The sequence below is a fragment of the Desmodus rotundus genome, chromosome 6, assembly GCF_022682495.2.
Source record: "Desmodus rotundus isolate HL8 chromosome 6, HLdesRot8A.1, whole genome shotgun sequence".
In the NCBI taxonomy this organism is placed as follows: Eukaryota; Metazoa; Chordata; class Mammalia; order Chiroptera; family Phyllostomidae; genus Desmodus; species Desmodus rotundus.
Window position 1 is genome coordinate 105,455,857 of NC_071392.1, and position 23,718 is coordinate 105,479,574.

At 49.5% G+C, this 23,718-nt stretch overlaps 1 protein-coding gene and 1 long non-coding RNA gene across 7 annotated transcripts in view; one reads left to right on the top strand and one right to left on the bottom strand.

Moving 5' to 3' along the window:
• The window catches only part of HNF4A (hepatocyte nuclear factor 4 alpha), a 53,932-nt gene that overhangs the window by 25,234 nt on the left and 4,980 nt on the right, over positions 1 to 23,718 (bottom strand). For 2 of the 6 annotated variants that reach the window (XM_053926300.2, XM_053926298.2), the window contains exon 2: positions 6,345 to 6,385. The exons of 2 other annotated variants lie outside the window; for them this stretch is intronic. In XM_053926300.2, the coding sequence (XP_053782275.1) occupies positions 6,345 to 6,385 (41 nt within the window). Of the gene's footprint in view, positions 1 to 173; positions 442 to 6,344; positions 6,386 to 23,718 lie in introns of those variants that run through there. 2 more of the 6 variants (XM_053926301.1, XM_053926302.1) reach the window with 2 other exon arrangements.
• The window catches only part of LOC123479625 (uncharacterized), a 52,518-nt gene continuing 33,583 nt past the window's right edge, over positions 4,784 to 23,718 (top strand). The window contains exons 1-2 of the long non-coding RNA XR_006655289.2: positions 4,784 to 4,977; positions 13,926 to 14,140. This is a non-coding gene — a long non-coding RNA (uncharacterized lncRNA). The remainder of the gene's footprint in view (positions 4,978 to 13,925; positions 14,141 to 23,718) is intronic.

A 23,718-nucleotide genomic window follows, 5' to 3' on the forward strand; every position in this document is an offset into this window, starting at 1 on the left:
CCTCCCTTGACCTGGAACGCCTCTGGTCACTGTACCTGGGCACATTCCCTTCGCCCGCAACACCTGTGCTGCCCTATTGAACCAACCTGGCCGCTGTATATCCTTCTCCTCCCGACCCAACACCGAGGGCCACAGACCCGCTCCCCGACCTGGGCACGCCTGCCCCCACCTACCATTACCCATCGCCAACACCTGCACACTCTCGAACTCCAGGGTAGTGTAGGCGGGGTCCAGCGCAGCACTGTAGTCGGCCATATCCATGTCGGCAAGGGTTTTGGAGAGGCGCATCCTCCCCCCTCCACACCTCAGTCACTTGCCCAGCCCAGGATGCCCACCTGGAAGGCTCCTGGCCGAGCCGGCCCCCGCCCTTCACCCTCCCCCTGTCTCCTCCCAGGCGCACTCTCTGCCTTCCTGTCTTTCCAACTGTCCTCTGGGAGGATCACCCAGGAGTCTTGGCCTAGCGTCTGGGAAGGGGTGGAGGCTCTGCCAGGGAGGGGTGGGGGTTAATGGTTAATCGGCTCCCCCACTGATGGACAGTCTGGGCGGGGCCGCAGGGATTTGGCTGTTTGTTGGTTTCTGGCAGACACCCGGGGTGCTGTTACAACTGGTGGGGCCTTAACTCACCAATATTCAGTTATTGATTCTGCAAGATGGAGGGGCCAGCTCATGAGCCCTCATTTGACCCCTGACTCAGCTACCCTCCAAGTCATTGTCAGTCCAAGTCAGGCAGTCTAACTGATATGCAGGGACACTGACAGCCACCACCGAGGCGCCCTAACTCAATGACTTCCCGAATCATTGACTGCTACCCTCAATGCTCTTACAGAGATAAAGCTGCCTCCCGGCTCCTGAATTACAAACCTAAATCCCAAGCTCCAGATAGCAATCTTCTGGATCCCGGGAGCTCCTTTCCAGCTTCCCACCCTCTTTGGGAGCAGAATGAATTGGATGTTTGGTAGGGCCAGGTTCGCCTTCGGTTCCACTGCTCTGCTCCCCATGACCCTGCTACATCCACCACAAGCCCCCACAGCACCCGGCTGCTCCAGACCAGACAGACTCCATCTCTCATTCCCTGTCACATCCTCCTGGTCCCCTCCCGCCCCCCCATATAGGCAGAGACAAGGAGCTGCAGCCCCATGGACCGGGATTTGCACTCAGGCGCCTACCACCTACTAATCGTGACTTTGGGTAAATGATTCTCCTCTGTGTGCATTTTACAGAGGCGGGAACTGAAGCTCAATCGGCCTCCAGGGTGGTTTCAGTGCTCAGTGAGACGGCATCAGTGAAGCACCAAGTGGTGCCTAGCAAGCATCCTTTCCTGTCTTCCTGGTTCCTTTCCACTCACCCCCTCCCTTCGGAGTGGGTGTCACAGGAATGCCACCCGAGCAGCTGCACAGAGCCCACACCTGGGTCCTGAGTTTGGTTCCAGACTCTGCTGTTGCCGAAATTCTTAATAATTTCTGAACATGGGGTCCTGTGTTTTCGTTTTGCTGGTCCTGCCAGACTTGAGCTCATGGCTCACCCACTTCCCCTCATTGCCCTCTTTACCAACATTTCCGAGAGCTCCCGGCCTAGCTAATGAGGCAAGGTTGCAAGGTGGAAGGCAGAACTCACTGGGCAGAGGTAGAGGGACTGAGGCTTGGCGGCCTGGGAGCCTGTTTTCCTCTGCCAGCTGGGAGGACCAAGGTGGCGGGATTTGGTAACACCGTGAGCAAGAGCGGGTGGACTGGACTTGGCCGGGTAGGGGGGTGGCAGCGTTGTCTTGTACACCAAAGGGTTGAGGGTTTGATCCCTGGTCCGGATGCACGTGAGAGACCACCGATTGATGCCTGTCTATGTCTGTCTCTGTCACACACCCTTCTGCTCCCTCTAAAATCCTCCGGTTGTCTCTCATAAAACATACCCTCCGGGGAGGATTAAAACAAGAAAGAGTGGGTAAACGAGTGGGACAGCCAGTTAGTGAGAGTCGGTGAATTAGTGACAGACTGAATTCAGGAGTGGGTGAATTAAAGAACGAGTGAATTGGAGACAGGGGAATTAATGTGTGCGGAGTGGGTGAACTAATGAGAGAGTGAACGAGTGAGTGAGTGGGTGGGTGAAGTAGGGAGCAGGTGGACTGAAGGGCGAGTGAGTGAGAGCCAGGGCGCATGAATGTGGGAAGGAGTGAATTGATGAGTGGGTGAGTCAGTGAGAGAGTGAAGTAATGAGGAGATGCGCAAATGGGTGGGTGAATTAAGGACTAGGCGAGCCAGTGGGAGAGGCGGTGTGTGTCTGCGGGGTGTGTAGAGTCACCCTCATCATGTTCTTTCAATTACTAGAAGCTTTTTCTTTGCTCACATAGCTTTGTTCTCCCAGTTCCATCTCCCACCCACCCCCCTGGCCCAGAGCTGAGATAACTGGGGTGGGGAGTGAAGGGGAGCAAATGTTCAGATGGAGAAAGGCGAGATTTGTCAGTAGGAGACCAGGGTTTGGAATTCACTCTGCCATCGTTCAGATGACTTTGTTTCAATCACATCCCCTTCAGGGACTCAATTTCCCTATCAGTGAAATGGGGGGAGGATCCTGGCCCATTTGTTTGCAGGTCAGGACAAGATCCCCAGGGAGGGAGAGGGAGTGCCCCCCACAACCCACACTTTGAGACTCCATAAGGGCCTGCACTAGAAGACCTCACCTAACGGTGGGCTCCTCCCATGTCCTGCTCGGGGACATCTGATCCTGACTGCAGTGGCCTCAGGGGCAGTCCAAGCAGGGCCGGAGACCTGGCCAAGGGTTGAATGCAAAGGGGGAGGTGGGGCAGCTCTGGGGGACTGGGGGTGCCTCCAAGGACTGACTCCAGGTCCTGCCACCTGTCTGGCACCCATGACGGGCCACACACAGCCACTCCTCTCACCACCCAGCAATGCATGGTCTACACAAGCGGCACCTCACCGATTCTGAGAGGTGCGCCCCACATTTCCCGACTGTGGTCGCTGACATGCCAGAGTTTAATTGGTAACAAGAAGAACAACCTTTCCACCTCTACAGATGATATCTTAGATTGAATTCACTGAGGTCTGTGATCACCTAGGGTGAGCCATGCTGTACTCGACCCGTTTCACACAGGAACTACCAGGTGGACAGCCCGCACAGGTGGACAAGCTGCTAAGTATACAAACGGTGACATACACTCTCTGCCAAACGCACAACATGTATGACCCACTGTCTGAGGCACATTCCAGAAAACTATTTCATCCCTCATCCACCGCAACCTACCCCCAAAGTAAATCTGCCCACTCATGAACTATGGGACTTATGTAACCTGTGACATACATGATTTATCCCACCCTTAGCTGACCCTGAACGGTACCTTCGCGCTCCTCATATAAACAACCCCCCACCTGTAAGAACGACTGGCTCTGCCATCTCAGGCAAGTTATTAGTTTGAAACCTGGCTTTCTTCTTCTTTACAAATGTGCCTGACATAGCTCGTTGTGACAATTAAATGAGATACTATTATAAGGTTCTCAGCCCCACCCCACACCACCCACTCAAACCCCAACCGCCTAGAGGATGAACCACAGGCCTTGAAACCAGAAAGGCCTGGGTCAAAATCCAGGCACCGCCAGCTCCCCAGACTCTGCTCCACCTCTCTCAGCCTTCGTTTTGGCATCAGACAAATGGGCTGAAACCTTCTCCTCAGTGACAACTGGACTACAGCAGCCAAGGACAGTCGTACTGTGCAACAGCAGCAATTGCTGTCATCGGTGGTTGACTATTGACCCACTGGCCTCTTAACCCATGGGAATCGGGGCCCCTGCACAGGAGAGCTCCAGGGGTGGATGCCCAGCCGTGAGCAAACCCTGGCTTCGATGCCATCAACTCAACAGCCCTTTTTTTAAAAATGTAATGTTTATAAGATTGTATTTGAGCCAGACTAACGACATTTGCCCGGGGGCAAGATCCCAAATGCTCCCCAGCAGCCCTTCCTTATCTCTGCCCCGCCCCCTCAGGCTGTCAGACCTAGCTCCCCAGGAGCCCACAGAGGGCCTCAGAGCTCACCTTGAGGTCCAACTCCATGTTGCAGATGGAGAAACGGAGGCCTCAAGGAGGAGAGAGGGGTGGTTTTTAGCACTGCCCTGGGTGGCCAGGTGTTGGCGAGGGGTGAACCACAGCTGCAGCTGTACTGGGCCCAGAGCTAAGGACCTTTCACGCATCCCCACTCATCTGCTCCGCTTTCCAGATGACAAAACTGAGACTGGGAGAGGGGAAGTGACTTGCCTAAGGCCACAGGGATCAAAGGAGGAGGGGCTGTGATTTGAACTGGAGCCTGACTCCAGAGCTGAGGGCTTCACCCCCTGCAGGCTGCCTCCCTCCTGGAGTCCCACACACACACAAAACACCCAGAATTCTGGAGCGCTGGGCTGGTGGGGCCACCGTCCTGTTACCACCCAGGAGCTCGGCAACCTGAGAAACGAAGGGGCCTGTCCCTGGCACTTGCTAGTTCCGGGGCATCCTCCAGACCGCAGCTGCCCTGGGCTGCCTGGTGCCTTCACTTCCCGTGGGTGCTCACCACCCTGCTGTCTCTGGTCTCCTCCCCCACCTGCCACTGGGGAGCAAGCGGTGAGGGAGTCAGGGACTTATCAAGACAAAGAACAAAAGTCGTAGGGGAAAGAAGCCAAGCCATCTCCACTCTGGGGTAGGGCCCTTCAGGTTCGCCCCTTTGAAATTTCAAATTCCAGTTTGTGGACAAAGTCCTAAGTTTCTCACAATATAGGTCCCCAACCACTGACCAAACTCCAGTCCAGGCAGCCAGCAGGCCCAGGGCTGCTTCCTTTGGCAGCTCCCAAAGTCTGGGGTGAAGAGGTCCTGGCCCAAGTGGGCCTATCAGGCCGTTCCTGCAGCCCCATCCTACCCACAGCACTCCTGCCTCCCACCTGAGGACAGCCCTCTTCCTAGAGCTGGGACCTGACTCTCGCAGGTACTGACAGCCAACACCAGGTAGGCACCCTCCCTGTTCTGGGCATCTTTTCTACCCCCTTGACTCCTAAAACTCTGCTCCTACCACCCTCCTCACCCCGGAGTACAGGCCTCACAGGACTTCGAGACTGGAAAGGGTGTCTCAGCCAACCCCCACATTTGGTGGGCAGAGACACAGAGCCCCCGGGTGTGTGGCTGTACCATAGACCCAGGGCCCCTCACTAAGCCCACAGGGTGGAAAGGACATGCTCAAGGCCACGCAGAGGTAATGGGGAAGATTTGCCTTGAGAAGAAGGCCGCCAGCTCTGCGAGGACCCCCTTTATCCACTGCGGCCCTCCGGGGCCCTGGCACTGCCTCCCGTAGACCTGGGATGGCGGTGTGTGTGTTTGCCCAGGGACTGATGGCCACAGGGTTGCCATGTAAGTGCTTCCAGGGAGGAAGATGAGGGAGCTTGGGGCTGAAGGCCAATGAGTTTGGAAGGAAACAACATTCATGTGGTTAACTGATAACTGAGCCCCATCCTTGGGCCCCCAGGAGCCTCCTTCCTCTCTGTCCTCAGCATGATTAAGACGAACTTACCTGCCTGCTAATCATTGCTGAGCCTGTTGATTTTGCCTTAAAAAATTAACCGGGCATGAGTTTGCGGTTTGCCTCACCCCTAACCCTGAAAAGGCCAGGGTGGGCAGAAGGCCGCCCGGGTTATGCAAGAGGCCGCTGGCCTCCCCACGCACATCCTCTGCTTGCCCTCCAGAGGGGAGGTTTTGCCTAAGAGTCAACAGTTTGCTAGTTCCCCCTGTTCTGGGTCCTGAGCAAATTTGCTCTGTTACCAAAGAGAGATAAAGGCAGCTGTGGGGAAGCTTTCCAAACAGGGATGCGAAGCGGCAGCTTTGAGTTCGGGATTCGAGAATCCTGCAGTGCCAGAGCCAGGAGAGCCTGTCGGAAGAGGTGGCCTGGGGCCGTTCAGAGTGGGTTCGGAGGTTCCCCGGAGCCAAGGGAGGTGTGCACAGGCCCCGCTTCACCCGGTGCCTGACTTTGGGTGTGCCGTTCCTTAATAATTCATGTGAAAGGTTGAGCTAGCTACGGGTAGTGAGCACCAGAAAACTGCAGGTCCAGACTCACCCCCTCACTCCCTGTACGGATGGGGAGGTAGAGGCTGGAGGGGGGAAGGGACCCGTGCAAGGACAGAAGGCCATTCCAGGTGTCCTGGGTCTCCAGCTAGCACAGGGGAGACAGGAGCTAGTTCTGGGACTGAGTGATGTACTCGGTGTTTTAGTGAACAAGATGGTACTTCAGTGCCCTCCTCCACCGCTCCCCCTCCCTCCCAGGGCCAGCTCGGACCAGAGTGGTGCCTGAGAGCAACTGGAAGGCCTACATCAGGGGAACTCACCTGGCTTTGTGTCCTGTGGATCCTCAAGGAGCAGCCAGGAGCTGTAAACCAGGGGCTCCAAGTTATAACCCGTTTAGCCATGTCCTCTCTCTGCAGGCATCAGGCCACAGAGAAAGATGCAGAGCCCTACCCTGACTCTCTCAACCTCTCTGTGCCTCAGTTTCCTCACCTTTAAATTGGGAGTAACAACCTCTAACTCACTGGGTTGTCGTGAGGATGAAATGGACGGAGATACGCGCAATGACAACCACGGGCTAACTCATTCATCCTCACAACCCCTCTGAGATGGGCAGTGTTTCTATCGCCCAGCCCTGAGGCACAGAGAGGTTGAGCCATATGCCCAAGCTCACACAGCTTATAAGAAGGAAGATCTGGGATTCCAACCTGAACAGTCTGGCTCCAGAGTCTGCACTCCCAACCCCGAGGCTACCCTGCCCTCCCAGGGCACACAGTAGGTGCTCAATGAAAGCTGGCCAGTATGAGGATAAAATAAGCTCCATCCAATGCTCAGGTGGGCTTTATGCATGGGCTGTGAGGGCTGGACGGTGGGGGAAGGGAGACATGTATCTGGGCTGGAGTGGTCAGGGATGGATTCCCGGACAGGGTGGCATCCTAAGCAGAAAAATGTCCAGAAGTGGAGAACATGGTGAGACGTGGAAGGGCATGGAAGCTGCTGTAGCCAGAGAGTAGGACATTGTGGGAGATGCTGACCACAACTCAAGAGGCAGGGTAGAGAATATGGTTGGGAAAGGGATCAGGAAGGAAGCCAGGAGGACTTGGGTCTGTGTGGGCGGGGCCTCCCCACAGGCTGTCTCCTGCCAGGTGGCTTGTGACTTCTGGGCTGAGGCTGTTGCTATCCTGTTTATGTTTCTCCCCTCTGGTTAAGATCCTGACTTTATCTGCAGAAGTGACCTTGCAAGGTAGATGGGGACTGCCCAACCCCTGCAGGGCCTGAAGGATGATGGGGAGCTCTGGCCTAGCCCAGGCCCTGTTCTGGGGAGGAGAAACCCGCATCCCAGAAACCACCCTGGGTCTCCCTGCACCCTTGTTCTGAAGGGCTCCAGGGATTGCCAGGAGGTCTCCGAAGTGAAGTGTGCGGGAGCCCCGAGAGTCAGGCCAGGGTCACTGCATACAGTTGGGTAGGTTGCTCACTACACAGGGCTTCTCTGGCAAGCGGAGGTGGAAGTCCAGCCCTGTTCCACTTACCAAGCCAAGTGCCCGTGGGGATTTGCCTGCCCAGAGTGGGTGTCTTTTACTTATTTTCACAAAGGCTCCATGTCAGCCCTGCCCCAGCTCTGTGTCCTGCCACTGTGTGACCTTGGGCAAGGCCATTCCCCTCCCTGGCCTTGATTTCCCATTTGAAAAATTGTCTAGCATAAGTCAAGGATTCAACCCTGATAGTGAATTAGAATTATTGGGGCCTTTTAAAAATACTGATACCCAAGCGCCATCGCAGACCAATGATCAAATCTTGGGGTAGGGGTGGGTGGGTGCGGGGTATCAGTATTTTTTAAAGTTCCCAGGTGATTCTGATGTGCAGCCAAGATTGAGACACACTGTGGGAGGGCTTTAAATTTGGAGCATAAAAGGCCTAGAGGTGCATCCGAGTTGCATAACTCAGTACTTGCAACTTCGGTGAGTCTCAGTTTGCCCATCTGTAAAATGGGAATAATGAAAGCTTCCTCATAGAGCCAGCATGCCCATTCAATGAGAGGATATGCAGACACTGCTTGGCACTGTGGCTGGAGAGTAGGAAGCTCCTGATCCTCAGTACCAACGACCACTATTTTGCTACTGGCAGAATGAGACCGACTTAAAATACAGGGCCCAAGGATTCAGGCTGGGAGCCGGGCTTTCTCTGCTCCTTGAATCAAGTTCTAGCGCTTCTCAATCTTGGCTGCACACCCGTCCTCTCGTTGAGGTATGTGTGATGATGATGATTATTTGACAGTTTACCTAATTTGTTAATTTTTTGTAATTTATTTTTTGAATCGATACTGCATTCACATGGTTCGAAAGTAAAAACAAAAAGCAACAGGTGTCCTTTGGCGGGTCTCACTTCCACCTGTGTCCTGACCACCAGTCCACCACCCTCTTCGCCGGAAGTAACCACTGCTCTTGCTTTCTTACGTGTTTTCCAGGTTTTCTTTATACAGCCCAGGCAGCGTAGAGGATCACATAGTATCGCCCCCCACCCTTACACTGTCCTGTACTTTGCCCGCCCTTGTAATAACTTTTTCCATAGCAGTTATGAGCAAGCTCTGAGGAAGGCAGGGTTCTTGTGCCCTTCCCAGGTGAGGAAACTGAGGCTTGGCCTGCTGAGTCACTGGTGTTTGAGCTCTCTCTCCCTGGCCCCAGAGGCAGTGTGGCCTTCCAGGAAACCTGGCCGCCAGCGTTGGAGCCGGGTCTACATCTCTCCAGTGCAGGCCTGGCAGGAGGTGGGGTGGGGGTGGGCTGTCAGAGCCTCATGGTGTCCAAGCACCAAAGTCGCTGAGGAGCGAAAGCAGGAAAGAAACGTCTAAAGTCTTCCAGGTGGTAACCCAGAGAGGGGATATTCACTAGATGGGACAGTTAGGGCCAGCAGGTCGTGCCCTCCAGCAGAGTGGAGCCCCTGAGGAACCCTCTGCCAGCCTCAGGGCTGTGCTGGGGGCAGGAGAGGGCAGAGGAGGGGATGCAGGGAGGGAAGGGAAACGTGGCTGATGGAACAGGCCCAGGGGAAAGAAGACTGGAGGGGACTCCATTCCTGGAAGTCAGGGAGGAGGATTTGGAATTCAAGGCAGAGGGGACAAGTGAAGTAAGTGTTTTCTGCTCAGGCTACCTCAGGCCTCCCTTTGGATTCTTGATCTACTTCAGTATACTGACTCACTCGCCTGGGACAAGTCACGTTCCTGCTCTGTGCCTCAGTTTCCCCAAAGTAAAAATGAAGAATATTAGGTAGCTGATCTTTAGATAGCTTTGGAGCACCCCTAAAGGACTCTGTGAGGCTCCCCTTACCTTGTTGAGGAAATTTGAATCCTGCCTTGATCAGAATGGGGCGAGCCCATCAGGACACTGGGCCTTCCCGGGGTGGGGGCTTAGGGGTGCAAGGTTTCTAACTGCCCCAAAATCTAGACTCCTTCCCTTGGTCCTGTGTCTGTCCCCCACCGCCCTGTCCTCCTCTCTGGTTAGATGTGGAGTCGGGACCATACCTGGCGGGTCCCAGGGGAAGCCCTGGCCCCAGTCTGACATCGTCCTCCTGGTGCTATGGGGCCTTGCACAGTGGGTGGCCTCTTCTTCCTTGATGCAGCTCCCGCTGCCACCCTGGCACCCAAGACCCTGCAAGGGCTGCTGGGCAGAGTTAATCTCTTAATACTGGTCACAATGAGATTTCAGGGATGGTGGGAGGCGGTCTCCACGGAAACTGCAGGCCTGCCCAGGACCCATGAGAGGAATTAGCCACAGGGGTCACCGAGGGGGTCCTAGAGACCCAACTCAGACAGGGATAGGAGATAGTGGCCTGGACTCCTGGGTCCTGCCCCGGGCTTCCTGTTGTCTCTCTGGAGCGGGTGTGAAATAAACCACACCCTCATGCCACCTGTGTTCTCCTGTTAAACTGGACAGAGCCGTGTTCACAGGGGGGCCCTGTCACGGTTCTGAGCCTTAGTTTCCTCCTCCAGTTGGGGTGACAATCCTTAACTCAGAAGCTTTTCCAGAAGAGTGCAGGCTTCAGAGTCTGCCAGACCTAAGTCTGAAGCCAGGCTTTTCCCACTCAGACTGTAAACCTAGGCCAGGCATTTCACCTCTGTGAGCTTCAGTTTCCTCATCTGTACAGTGGGCACAACCACGACTGTGCCCGACTGATCAGTACTGATGCTCAGTGAATGTGAGTCCCCTCACCTCGTTCTGAGCCCCATCAAACTGCACCTCTGCCTGCCAGCCCCAGCCACGAGGCAGCTTTCAGAATCTCGCAGCCTCACCTTGTCTCCGGCCTTTGCACATGCCAGGCCGTCTGCACAGATCTGCTCTCACACCTCTTTTTTCAAATCCTCATCCTCTAAGTCCCATCTTCATCCTCTCCTCTGGGCAGCCCTGCTGGCTTGCGCAGGGTCCAGGCTCCTCCTCTGAGCTCCCATAGTCCCCAGCGCTTTACATCATCGAAGTTTAATCCAGTGGTGGCTACTGGTTATTTATCTGCCTTCTCCTGCTTCACCCTTACATTCTCAATACCCAGCTGGCACTTAATACAATGGGCTGGGTGAGTGAATGAAGGAATAAATGAGTGAGTGAAGGAATTCGTCCATCCAATCATTCGACATTTATTCAGCACCTTCCATGTGCACTGTTGTGGGTGTTTCAGCAAATAAAAATACAGGATGACTCATTACATTTGAACTTCAAATAAACAGTGAATAATTATTTTAGTATAAGTATGTACCAAATAATGCATGGAGCATACTTATACTTAAAACACTTTTGTTGTTTATCCTCAAGTTCAAGTGTAACTGGCTGTTCTATATTGGATCTGGCCATCCTATTCCCTCACTCACACAGCTTTGGTGAGGAGGCATGGTGGAAACATACAGTAAACAAGCAATTATTATTTTTTTTTTATAGGAGAATTTCAAATACTGGATGTTGTAGCACCCTGGGCACAGTAGGGGGCATCCCAGCATAGGGTGATCTCCGCCTCGTGGGACAGTTCTAAGCTCCAGTGACATGCTACTTTGTAAAAGTCCTGTGAGGATCTCAAAGGGCACTGTGGAGGCTGTTACTCTTAAGAGAAGGGCTCGGAAGCAGGCAGAAGGAGCGGCAGCAGGAGGGGGCTGCTGACTCTCACTAGTTTTGCACAGCGAACTTATTTTGTAATTTGGTTCTGAGCCTGCACAAAGCATCGTGAACTACATGCAGTCCCACCCCTCGGTCAGCAAATCCCTTTTGCAGGGGTAAGAGCCAGAGGAAGGGACCGCAGGGGCTGTGCAGAGGAGCGTGGCCACCTATCCAGTGGTTACCCTCGAGCGCTGCGGAAAGCTCGAGGGCATCCAGCAGGAAGCAGTCCAGAGATGCCGTGACGCGGTGCGTTAAGCATCTTGGGCTCCTCCTAGTGGCCAATACAGGAACGGGCTCTCAGAAACCTTTAAATAACCACACGGGGTTCACCAATCACTGTGAGGGTTACATTACAATCCCACCAATCACAGGCCGAGACGGACTGTCTCTCCCAACTCAGTGAATGACAGCTCAACACAACTCACTGGGTTTAGTTAGGGACAAATTAATTTCCCTCCAGTCCTACACCAACACCTGGCCACTACACCAATCAGAACACAAGATTTTAAAACCTGTTTCCCCAAGGCCGGTACCGCGCTGCAGTTCCACCATCTACGAAATTTATAGCCCCAACCCCAGGCTTTGTGCTGGCTCCGTGAGGGATCCCTCGTTTGCATTCAAGGGCATTTATATATCTTAATATGTCATGATATCATTACTATAATAAGTAATGTGTGGGTCTGGGAGACCGGGGAAAGCATGCTCTTTGGAGTTAGACACACCTAAGTTGGAGTCCACTACTAGCTTTGTGGAGTAGGACAATGCACTTCCCTTCCTCCATCTTTAAAAGAGCATATTAATAATAATACCTATTTTAATCGTCATGTCCCATCATCCCATCTGCATCTCAGTTATTCCAGCCCAAATCCCAGAAGTCACTATCTTTGTGTCCTTCTTCCTCTCCCTCCCAACTCACCAGAAATCCAGTTCTTGCCACCTCCAACAGCACCTCAATTTGTCGCCATCTTGCTCTCTCCACCACTTCCAGCCATGCCCACATCACCATCACCTCTGCGGGTCTGTAAAAGTCTGTCCATTCACTTCTCTTGTTCCTCTGCTTGGATCCCATACCCGCTCTTCACCCAGGGGCCACAGATGATCTTGTACCAAGGGATTGCATCAGGTCCCTACCTTCCTTAAACTTTTACACACTCAGGGGTGTCCAACCTGTGGCCCACAGGCCACCTGCGGCCCAGGTTGGCTATGAATGTGGCCCAACACAAAATCATATATTTACTTAAAACATTATGAGATTTGTGTGTGTGCGATTATGTGTCACAATGCATTTAATGTGCGGCCCAAAACAACTCTTCTTCTTCCAGTGTGGCCCAGAGATGCCAAAGGTGGGACATCCCTGTCAGTTTCCTATGCATTTATAACAAAACTCAAAATTCACAGCTCCCAGGGACTGCGAGGCCTACCTAACCTTGTTTCTGTATCTCTGTATCTTCGACCCAATTTCATTTCACTCACCCGCACCCCAATGCCTGCAACCTCACCAGCTTTTTTTTTTTCAGTTCTTTTTAGCTTTTCTCTCCTGTCTCAGGGCCTTTACACATCTCCTCCACCCCCATTAAGGACAGGATCCCTGTCTGTTGTATCCCCAAGGGGGCACCCCACATCTTGAACAGTTTAAAATTAAATGCATAACAGGTGCTTAACAGATACTTATTGGATGCATGACAGAAAGATTTTTGAGGAGAAACCCATATAACGTGCATGAAGTGCTTGGTACATACTGTGCTTTTCAGTGAAAAGGATCCTATGCTTATAGCAGAAAATGTGGAAAATAAAATAAAGAGAGAAGATTAAAAATAAGTTGTGCCCCTACATTCGGAAGGGTTCAACTCTGGTTAACCAGGGTTTCTTGACCTTGGCACTATTGACATCTTGGGCTAAATAATTCTTGTCGTAGGGGCTGGACTGTCCTGTGCATTCCAGAACACTTAGCAGGATCTCTGGCTTCCACCAGCTAAATGCCACTAGCACTCACCCCTCAAGGTGTGACAACCAAAATTATCTCCAGACATTGCCATATGTCCCCTAGGGTTCAAAATTACCCCTGGTTGAGAACACTTGTGTTAAATCTCTAGCCTTAGAGGAAATTTTCTTCCCCAAATTCAGTCTGTTTCACTTTTCAGTGTCCGTAAGAATCATTTGCGGTCATTGTTAAAAGTCCAAATCCCTCAGGTCCCACCTCAAGGCTCCAGGGTCAACAGCGGGCCCAGTCGTCACACATTTAATGAGCTTCCACTGCTTCTGATGCACCGAGCCCTCAGAACCCACTTCAAAAACTCCTCCAGGAAGCCTCCCTGATAACCAGATAACCAAGCGCTGGGTGAGGCTCCCTTCTCCCTTGAACCCTACCCTTGAATTTCCCTCCTTTCCAATTACCCATCCCTGGATATCTCTTCAAAGTAGTGAAGGAACCAAATCCTAGCTCAGCCAAAGCCCCAACTGCCTCATCTACCTTCAGGGAAGAAACAAAAGCTGACCACGGAGTTCAGCTAAACCTGCTGATAAAATAACAGCATCCCAATCAAAATGAATCCTGAGGTGCTGACTGGGAGAAGTATCAGCTTAACAGAACAGGGGTGCCAGATTGTCTTCGCCCGCTGACCAGAGTCCCTTCTCTGAGAACAGGTGCTGAGACGGAACAATCCAGTGAGTCTACCTTTCCCGACTTGGTCTACCTTTCTAGACCCATCTTTCGGGCTCTCCTACTCATGGTCTCTCTGTGAGCTGTTCTCAACAATTCCACTTCTCTCCTCTCAGGCACATGGCAGATTGACACTCTCTTGCCTTCTCTGAAGTTGGATGTGACCATGTGACTTGTCTTGGCCAATGAAATGTGAACAGAAACAATCTGTGTCCCACCCGGGCAGGAGGTTTAAGAGCCAGTGCTGAGGTCACTGTAGAACCAAGGATAGATATGGAGTGACCAGGATGAGAAGAGCCCCCTGCTGACCCATGCAGCGCAAGCACCGCAGGTGAGCAATAACCATCCGCTGTGTTAGCCCCTGAGACTGATGCCATTTTTGGTTCTTGTGGGATAGCCTCACCTATCCTGACGGAACATAGTCTTTCCAAAGCTTCACTGATGTTCCTACGACCATTACATTTGGGTCATATGGTCATATCTGAAAACCACTTATGCTGTTAACATTTTTCTTAACATCAACTCACTCACTTTAACGTAGGTTTATTTTAGAAGGATGCGTTATTACTACCAAATGAAACACCAGTATCATAAGTTCGCTGAGCAATAATGACAGACCCAGATCCAGGTGGATTTGGGGAAATGTCTGAACTCAGGGAAGAGGAAAGAAAAACGCTCCCCATCGGTTAGAAGAAAATCACCAGGACAGTGTGGGTGGGGAGGGCTGCTTCAATGGCAGGGAACGTGGCAAACTTCTAGAGATTTTACTGAGCGGCAGCTGCCCAGCGATTTTCAACGCTTTTCATCTCATGGCACACATAAATTGAATTAATTGCTAAAATTCCATGGCACACCCAAAAATGTATTTTTTGCCAACTGACAAAACAAGGTATAATTTTTTAAAACATTTAAAAAATCAATTTGAGAGAGATGTTAATTTTTTGTTTCATTTATTTAATGTATTCATGGGTTGCTTCTTTTATGTGCCCTGACCAGGGATCAAACTCACAACCGAGGCATATTGGGACGATGCTCTAACCAACTGAGCTACACAGCCAGGGCTAAAACAGTTTTTTTTTTTTCTTTTTTAATGCGGCTACTAGAGATAGGTGAGTGGGACAATATAGAGAGCCTAGAAACAGATCTACATACATTTGAAAATGGGAGACAAAAGCAGTTGGCTTTGCGTATCAGTCAAGAAAGGATGTCCTACCTAATAAATGGTGCTGGGCCAATTGTTTGTCCATCTGAAGAAAAACAGAACAGCATCTCTATTTCATACGATGCACAAAAATCAATTCCTATGGAATAAAGACCTAAGTATGAAAAATAAAAAGACAATTTAATAGGAAGTATTTAGCATAATAGTTTTATGATCTGAGGCCCTGCAAGATTTTATAGGTAAAATACAAGTGCAAACCATAATGGAAATGATTATTAAATTTAATGACCTTTATTTTATTATTCAACTGAAATCGCTACATTACAGTTAAAAACTTTAGTGTAACAAAAGATTCTCTAAAGAGTGAAGAGACAAGCTACTGACTGATCAAAGGTATTTCCCACAAATACAACTGAAAAAGGATCTGTATCGAGAATAAATAACTCCTTCAAACTGATAAGAAAAGGTAAATAATGCATTAGGAAAGTGGGCAAAGGATAGGAACCAGCGGACTCACAGAGGAAGCACCAATGACAAAAGAGCCCCTCCCAAATGACATGTTAGTGGTGAGCAATTCACCGACATCTCACCAAAGCAAAGATGCCCCCTTCCTGAGATCCAGAAATTCAGTTCCTACACCTTCTCTAGAGAAACTCTCACCCCAAGTATAACAGTGTTCTTCACGGCATTCATTGTTTAAAATAGTGAGGCACGGGCACCAACTGCATTGTCAAAAACCAGAATAAATACGCTTGGGATCATCACGCACATTTGAAATGAGTAACCTAGTGCTGCTTGTACATCATCAGCGGGGGAAGATGCAAAAAGCTATCGTGCGAGTGAATAAGAGGAAGTTGCTGCAGGGCACATACAACATACCCTTTGAATAAATTCCCCAGATATGCAAAATAATATCACACAGTGTTTGTGTGGCCAGGTATAGTAAGAGTACAAAAACATGTCTGGAAGTGAGGAGCACCAGACGTTGGCAGTGCTCACCGCTGAGGAGGATGGCGGGGCTCGGGGCCTTCAACTCTAAGTGTAATGTTTCATTTCTCGTTAAAACAAAATGGGAGCCCAGTGGAAACGTGGTCCTGCAGTAGGAGTCGACGAAACTGAGCGATGGGTACGCCAGAACTCACAACAGTGTTCTCTATCCTTTTCTGCCTGTTTGTAATATTTTTTGCTTTGGAAAAAAAGGAGAAATTAAGGAGAAAATGTACTGTCTTTCTATATACCAGTAACAGACAATTTGGTACTATAACTAGTAAAACCTTACTAGGCAACATATCTATAAAGTTCTTTTAAAACAATTTAACAATGTATCTAAGTCTAGCATCTCTCTGTTTCGGGGCAGGGAGAGCTTAAACGGGTGATACCATTTCGCAGGGGTCTCCGCGATGAACTGCTGCGGGCACACGGGAGGCCTCTGTTGAAGTGCCCGAGGCACTGTCGTGTGTTCAGGGCTCTGAGAAGTTCTCTGGTAATGAAACTGGTACAGCTCTCTTCAATCTAGCGTCTAACAGCAGAATCCTTCTTGTCTGAGTGATCTCGCCTCGGGAAAGGTTGACCTAGTGTCCTCCGAGTTCCCTTACAAATCTCAGTCGCCATTCTAGTTCTGGCTCTGCCACTAGCTTGCTGTATGACTTTGGCCCAGTCACCTTTCCTCTTGGAGCCTCAGTTTATTGGGATATCAGATGGATGTGTGAAGTTCAGACTCTAAGCTCTCTTACCTGCTTCCAGCTCTAAAAATCCCATGTTGGAGCCCAGAGTTGGGAAAACATTTCCACTTATTCCTTCTCTCTCAATTAACTTTTTATTATTTAACTGAAAGCAGGTTTGTGGGAGAAGAATTACAAAAATGCACAGAAGCAAAATACAAAAAATTTAAATTTACTCCACGTGCCCCTGTGGCCCTTTTTCGAAAGGTATGGCGATAGCCAGCATTTATGGAGCACCTCTGTACAAAGCACTGTGCTCGAATCAGTCTATTCTTACCCTTACTTTACAGAAGAGGAGACGGAGGGTCAGAGGGAAAGTCACCTGGGCAAGGTCATTCGCCTTGCATGACTCTAACCCAAGTCACCCTGACCCTGCCACACAAGTTCTCAGCCATGACCAACTGAAGCCTCTCCATTGGAAGGGCAGTCTTCATCCCCATTCGTCTTCCTCCCAGCTCCCTAAATCCTTCAGGATTCTCTCCTCTCCCCAGAAAGGCTGTGGACATTATCTCCTCCAAAAACAATCAGCTTCTTTACTATAGAAGGATCTATGTCCCTCCCCCAAACTCAGTCTACCTTATCCCTAGAAAAACTATGACTTGCCTCCCTCCACCCACCCCAACTCCGCCCCACAAAGCACTGGATTTGGGGTAAATCCAGCAGGCTGGAGACAGAAGAATAGGTAGGAATTTAAGTCTCACATAGACTATTGTCTTATGTGAATGTCTGATAAGGAAAACACAATGGCTGCAAGAAGGGGGCTGGGAGGTGAGATTGCCTAAGTGGAGAATTTCAGAAGGCAGGCCTGGAGTTCTGAAGCCTGGGTCCTCCTGACAGACAGGGAGACGACCAGGATGGGGACAAAAGAGATAAACGTAGAGTGGGGAAAAGACCCAGTCAGCGACAGCAGCCCAGGGGGTTTGGCTAGGACTGGTCTATTCAGAATGGGAAATGGAGGCAGGATGCATTAGCAATGAACTTGGCCAGTACTGTAGAATCCAAGGGGCCAGAACAGCAGTGTCCAACAGAAATATGAGAAACATACATAATTTTACATATTTTTTAATCTTCACCTGAGGATATAGTTATTGATTTTAGAGAAAGAGAAAGGGAGAGAGAGAGAAGCATCTATGTGAGAGAGAAACATCCATCAGCTGCCTTCCGTATGGGCCTGACCCAGGATCAAAGCCACAACCTAGGTATGTGCCATGACCTGGGATCAAACCTGCCACATTTTGGTGACCAGCTGAGCCACCTGGCCAGGGCATACATAATTTTAAATGCTCTAGTAGTCACATTAAAACAATAATATAAATCTAGGAAATAGATTGCTCCCACAAATAATGAGCTCAATAATGAGCTGGCCTTAAAGCAAGGGTCCCACACTCATGTGCCCTCAGTGCCCAGGAACAGAAATAAGTGGATGGGGTATAATCACATCTCACACTTTAGTATAAGGAAAACAACATAGCAAACATAATGTCCTGTTCATTAATGTACCTTCAGTATAGGGATGCTAAAGAATGGTGGGGCCTGTGGCAAATTAGAGAAAGCGCACCAGGTCTAAGTTAGCTCCAGGGCAGTTTTGCCTCAGAGGGATGGGGAACCAGTGTTGCTAGAACTAACAACTTTGAAAGAAGCTGGCAGCTGGGATTTTTAAAAGTTAATTGTCAATTCAAATTTTATTTAAAAACAACTGGGTAGGCTGAATCTCAACCTCTAATCTCCTTTAAGACCTTGACCGTGTCTTACAGAGGAGGAAACTGAGGTTCAGAGTGGTTAAATATTTTCTTATGGAGAATCTGCAAGGTGCCAGGCTCCGTGCTGAACGTGATACCAGGAAGCAGACACTGAGTGTGATGATGCCAGATTCGGACACGGGAAGCCCAGGCTTGCAAAGGCGGAGTAAATTGCCTAAGACCACACTGCAGGGCCTGAACCTGGGTCTGTGTTTGATTATGAGACTCCAGATGCCCCACTCTGGCTACGCTCCCTTCTACCTCACCACACTGAAGAACCCTGCAGGGGGGTGCAGCATCCTGAACCTCCACACTTCCTTTAACCCCACCACCTCCATTGTTCCATTCCTGTGAATTGGCTTCCGGGTATGGTTTTGTTTGAAGAATGAATGCCACTGCCTTCTTCTTCTTTTTTTTTTTAATTTTGTAAATCACTGATTGGCCCAGGGTCCCTTGGTTTGTAGGGGAGGAAACTGAGGCCCAGAGGTAACAAGTGCCTGATATCCCTCTGAAAGTCAGGACCGGAGCCAGGACCAGAATTGGATCCTGGAGGTCCAGCCTGGAGGCCAGGCCCTGCCTGGGAAGGTGCCCACTGGGTGTGCCGGGGCCTCCCTCCAGCTCCTCTGGCCTCTGCCCAGGAAGGGCCAATTGCTCTCTCTATCTCACCACCTTCTCGGCCCTTCCTCATGCCTATTTGGATAACTTTTTCACCTGTTCTTTCACAAGCTTTCCCTGAGGTGTGGCTGCCTCTGCTGAGTGTCCCAGGGAATCCTGGGGCCTTGGTGGTGTGGCAGCCCAGGCCTAGCCGGTCCCACGGCAGACAGTTCTCAAACAGTGGCTGTCTGGGCAGAGGGAGGCCTGTTTACCCAGGGCAGGGCCCAGGCAGAGGCTGCAGCTTCCTCCCTATGCCACTGGACCGTCCAGCCACTCAGCATACTGATTCGGCTCTCCCCACCTGTATTTGCTCATTCTGCAAATATTTACGGGGTGCCTACTGTGTGCCAGGCACTGTTCTGCATGCTGAGGATATAGCAGGGAAGATGACAGCCAAATTCCCTGCTGCGATGGAACTTACACTGTAGTAGAGGAGACAAACGATAAACAGATCAAGGAATGCACCAGATTCCAGTGTTGTAGAGCAGGGGTGTCAAACTCATTTTCACAGGGCGGGGGCCACATCAGCCTCGCAGTTGCCTTCAAAGGGCCAAATGTAATTTTAGGACTGTATAAATGTAACTACTCCTTAACTAGGGGCAAGGAGCTCTACATTCGGCCCTTTGAACGCAACTGAGAGGCTGATGTGGCCCCTGCCCCGTGAAAATGAGTTTGACACCCCTGTTGTAGAGGCTAACAGTGATGGGTAGAGGTGGGTCAGCTTGAGATCTGGGTAGTCAAGGAAAGCCATAGTTTGGGTCATAGTTGGAGCTAAGATCCAAACTATGAGAAGAAATCAGGTATGGGAAGATCAGGAGGAAGGGTGTTCTTGGCAGAGGGGATAGCAAGCACAAAGGCCCTGGGGCAGGAATGTGCTTGGCTTGATTGAAGGATAGTGCGGCTGGCTGACGTAGAGTGAGCAAAAGGGAGAAAGACGGGGGGCAGGCTGAGTTCCCAGGGGGACGGTTAGGCCAGGGGAAAGAGTTCGGGTTCCTGCTCAGCATGATACAAGCTTTTGGGAGATGTTCGGCAGGAACTTTAAACACGATTGTATCCTGAATTTCTCCTCTCACTTTAACTCTGCTTTTGCCCTCTGTGGCTTTCCGTCCCACGACTCTTGTTTTCTGGTACACTTGTGTTTGAAATAGTAGTTAATTCCTCCCTTTTCCTTTTTAATTTAAAATTTTTTTCAAAAATTTTATCAGAGCTGTATAGGCACACAATTGAAAAAAAAAACCCAAAGACTTCTACCACGCTGATACTCTATAGCAGTGGTTGCTGGCCACTCTCTCCTGAACCTGAGGGCCACCACCCAGAGGCAAGTACTTGCAACTATTGTCACTGGGGATTCCCCCCCCCTTTTTTTTCTAGGTATCATGGTTAAGCTGCTACTTCTTGACTTTTCAGTCTTAGATACAATATGTTTACTTGCTAACAGTGAAGACGCTATAAACCATTTACCAATTTGGAGATAAGTCAATATGCATTGTTTTCATTTGCATAACTATGTCACTGTCATTACTGTGATTGACAGCTGATGTCTTCTGTACAGGAACTAAGGAAGGCCTTTCCCTGTGTTATCTCAGTTAATCTTCACAGTAACACTCTAAGTATTGGTCAAGATAGCAATAATACTGACACTTTATACTCAGTGAAGCCGTTGGCAGTTTGCAGAAGACTCTTGCAACCATCCCGTGATCTGCAGAGCAATCCTGAGAGGTAAGCAGAGCTGGCGTTTTCAACCCCAGTGGCGTGTGGTGGTTAAAATAAAACCCGGTCTCCAGCCCAGATGAAAGACATTCCTTTCATCTTGGCTGGAAGGACAGAAGTGTGAAGGAGATAACTCTTCTATCTCACATTTGGGGGTGGCTTGCTGCATCAGCTACTATTGCCCTTATTAATACGATACCTGGGTTGGAATCCTAGCTCTGTCTCTCGGGGGCTGTGTGGTTTGGAGTAGGTTATTCAACCTCTCAGAGCCTTTGTTACCTCTTCTGAGAAATGGGTATGCTGACAGTACCCACCTCAATGGGCAGCTGCGAGGCTGATGGAGCTGAGTTTTACAAAGTGTTTAGAACAGTGCCTGGCCCGCAGGAACAACTATGTAAGTGATCAGATAAACTGGGGGTAGGAAGTGAATGAGCCAGGACCCATGTCTGGGCCTTCTGATGCCAAGTTCAATGTCTGACCCCAAAGCCCCAGGCACTTATATTCCTCTTTATGATTTTTACCATATCTACCTATTTACTCAATATTTTTCCTTCTTTTGAAGACATGAATTTTTGAGAGGATTCTTATACTAATGCTTTAATATGCTAATCCTAAATTTTTCTAACACACAGTAAAACAAATTCAATATGATTTAGAAGGGTTTGCCCACGTACATCCTAAAGTTGGTGCCTGTACCCTGTGGGTACACCAAAGGACAAGTATGCTATTTTTAGGTCTATAAACAACCTTTGGAAAAATCTGTCCAGTGGCTTTTAAATCATTTATATCATGACCCTCAGTACGTAACACATTCTACATCACACACTTTACATTCAGCGGCAACGAAAGTGGTAGTCAAGAGAATACAGACCCTGGAGCCCACCCCCCGGGCTGGAACCCCAGCATCGTCTCTTAACGCCTACGTCGCTTTCGCTTTCGCTGAATGACTCAACCTCTGTGCCCCCATTTTCTCATCTGTAAAGTGGGGCTGACAATAACGGTACCCACCTCACAGGGCCATTGTGAAGATAAAGAGTTAATATGTGTACGGCCATAGTAAGCATCCCAACCCTCAGCACACATCCATGAATGGACAGAAGTGAAACAAAGTCTCACACATGCAAAATGTATTCTTAGTACAGGATGTGAACTATGCTTTCTGTTCTATTTTATTTCATTAAAAAATATGGTCATCTTTGTGAAATTGTATTAATCTATTTTTTATATATAACTCATGCTCTTTTCTGATGAACATTATACTGTAATAAAAATACTTTTAAGTAGCATATTTTTTATGCAAGAAAAGGCAAAGAATGAAAATAAAAGAAACCGGTTGATTATGTGAACAGCAAATGTGCTAAAATTATTTTGTCCAGCACAGTGAGAAAACATTAACAGATATGGGTCCCTAACAGCTTGGATGCCACTGATCTGTAATTTCTTATGAGTTCTGTTGACCTGCACTATAGGAATAATGTATCTGCCTCAAACCAAACACGTGTGTTTCAAAGGCTTTAAAAAAAAATAACATTTGTGCCCTGGCTGTTGTGACTCAGTGGATTGGCACCGGCCTGTGAACCAAATGGTCACCAGTTCAATTCCCCGTCAGGGCACATGCCTGGGTTGCAGGCCAGGTCACCGGGAGGGGGTATGTGAGAGGCAACCACACATTGATGTTTCTCTCCATCTCTTTCTCCCTCCCTTCCCCACTGTCTAAAAATAAAATCAAATCTTTAAAAAATATATTTGATATATTACAGCAAGAGTCAATAAGCGACAACCCTAGGACCAAAGCTGGCCCACTGCCTGTTTTTGTAAATAAAGTGTTATTGGACTACAGCCACACCCATTCATTTATTTACTGCATATGGCTGCTTTTGTGTTACAAGAGCAGAGCTGAGTAGTTGCCACAGATCCCATCTGGCCTGCAAAGCCTAGAATATATACTATCTGGTCTTTTATAGAAAAAATTTACCAATTCCTATATTAAATTTATAGTTCAAAACTCTTAAGCCTAAATTAAATTCTATGTGTGTCTTATTTTATACTATTTATTAGTCTTACAAATTTGAACAATTACATTTTCCCCAACATGTCACTTTGAAAAATGTCAAACCTCCTAAAGTTTGACTGGATAGTACAGCGAGCACTCACGTATCCTTCACCAGATTCACCAACTGGTAGCATCCTGTCACATTTGCTTTGTCACTATCCATGTATCTCTGTGTGCACTTTTTAATTAAAATATTTGTTGTGAAAATTGACATCCACGTCTGTCATATACATTTGACTGTGTGCGTGTATGCGAGTGTGCCTATACACGACCTCATGGCAGAAGTGGTCAACGGTATACCGACAAATTCATGCTCCCCTTCCCTAATTTAGAGCTATTCCTGGAAACAGCTGCCTGCTAGGGACGTATCCCAGGACCCTCCGCACTTGGCCCAGGCCATGTGACAAGTTCTCACCAACAGAATGTGAGTAGAAGTGATAAATGTCACTACGGGCCACGGTCACTTCTGGGATCCTGAGTGACTATGTGACAGAGGTAAATAAGCTTGTAACTTACATTTCGGGTTTGTTCATCACATTAGCTAGTATGGCTCTAAATAATCCAACCCAGTAAATCATGTGTCCCATTAATGGGTCGAGACGGCAGTTTCCAACACCCTGGTCTGGCCCTCTGGTTCTCTGAACAGTTTTGAACCACGGATCCTTTCATTAAATTTTCAGTCAGAAGTCAAAATTGGAGCTTCTCTGGTTGCAGCATCTTTCCTGGCTCCCGGAGAATACTGTGTGATGACCACTGACCCAGGCACAGGCCTCTGTTTCTCAGAAGAGGAGGCAGAGCTGGCAGGAGAAAGACTAGAGAGAGGCCACACACAGGGGCCAGAGCCATTCCCCAGGTCTGTGGCCAGCGCAG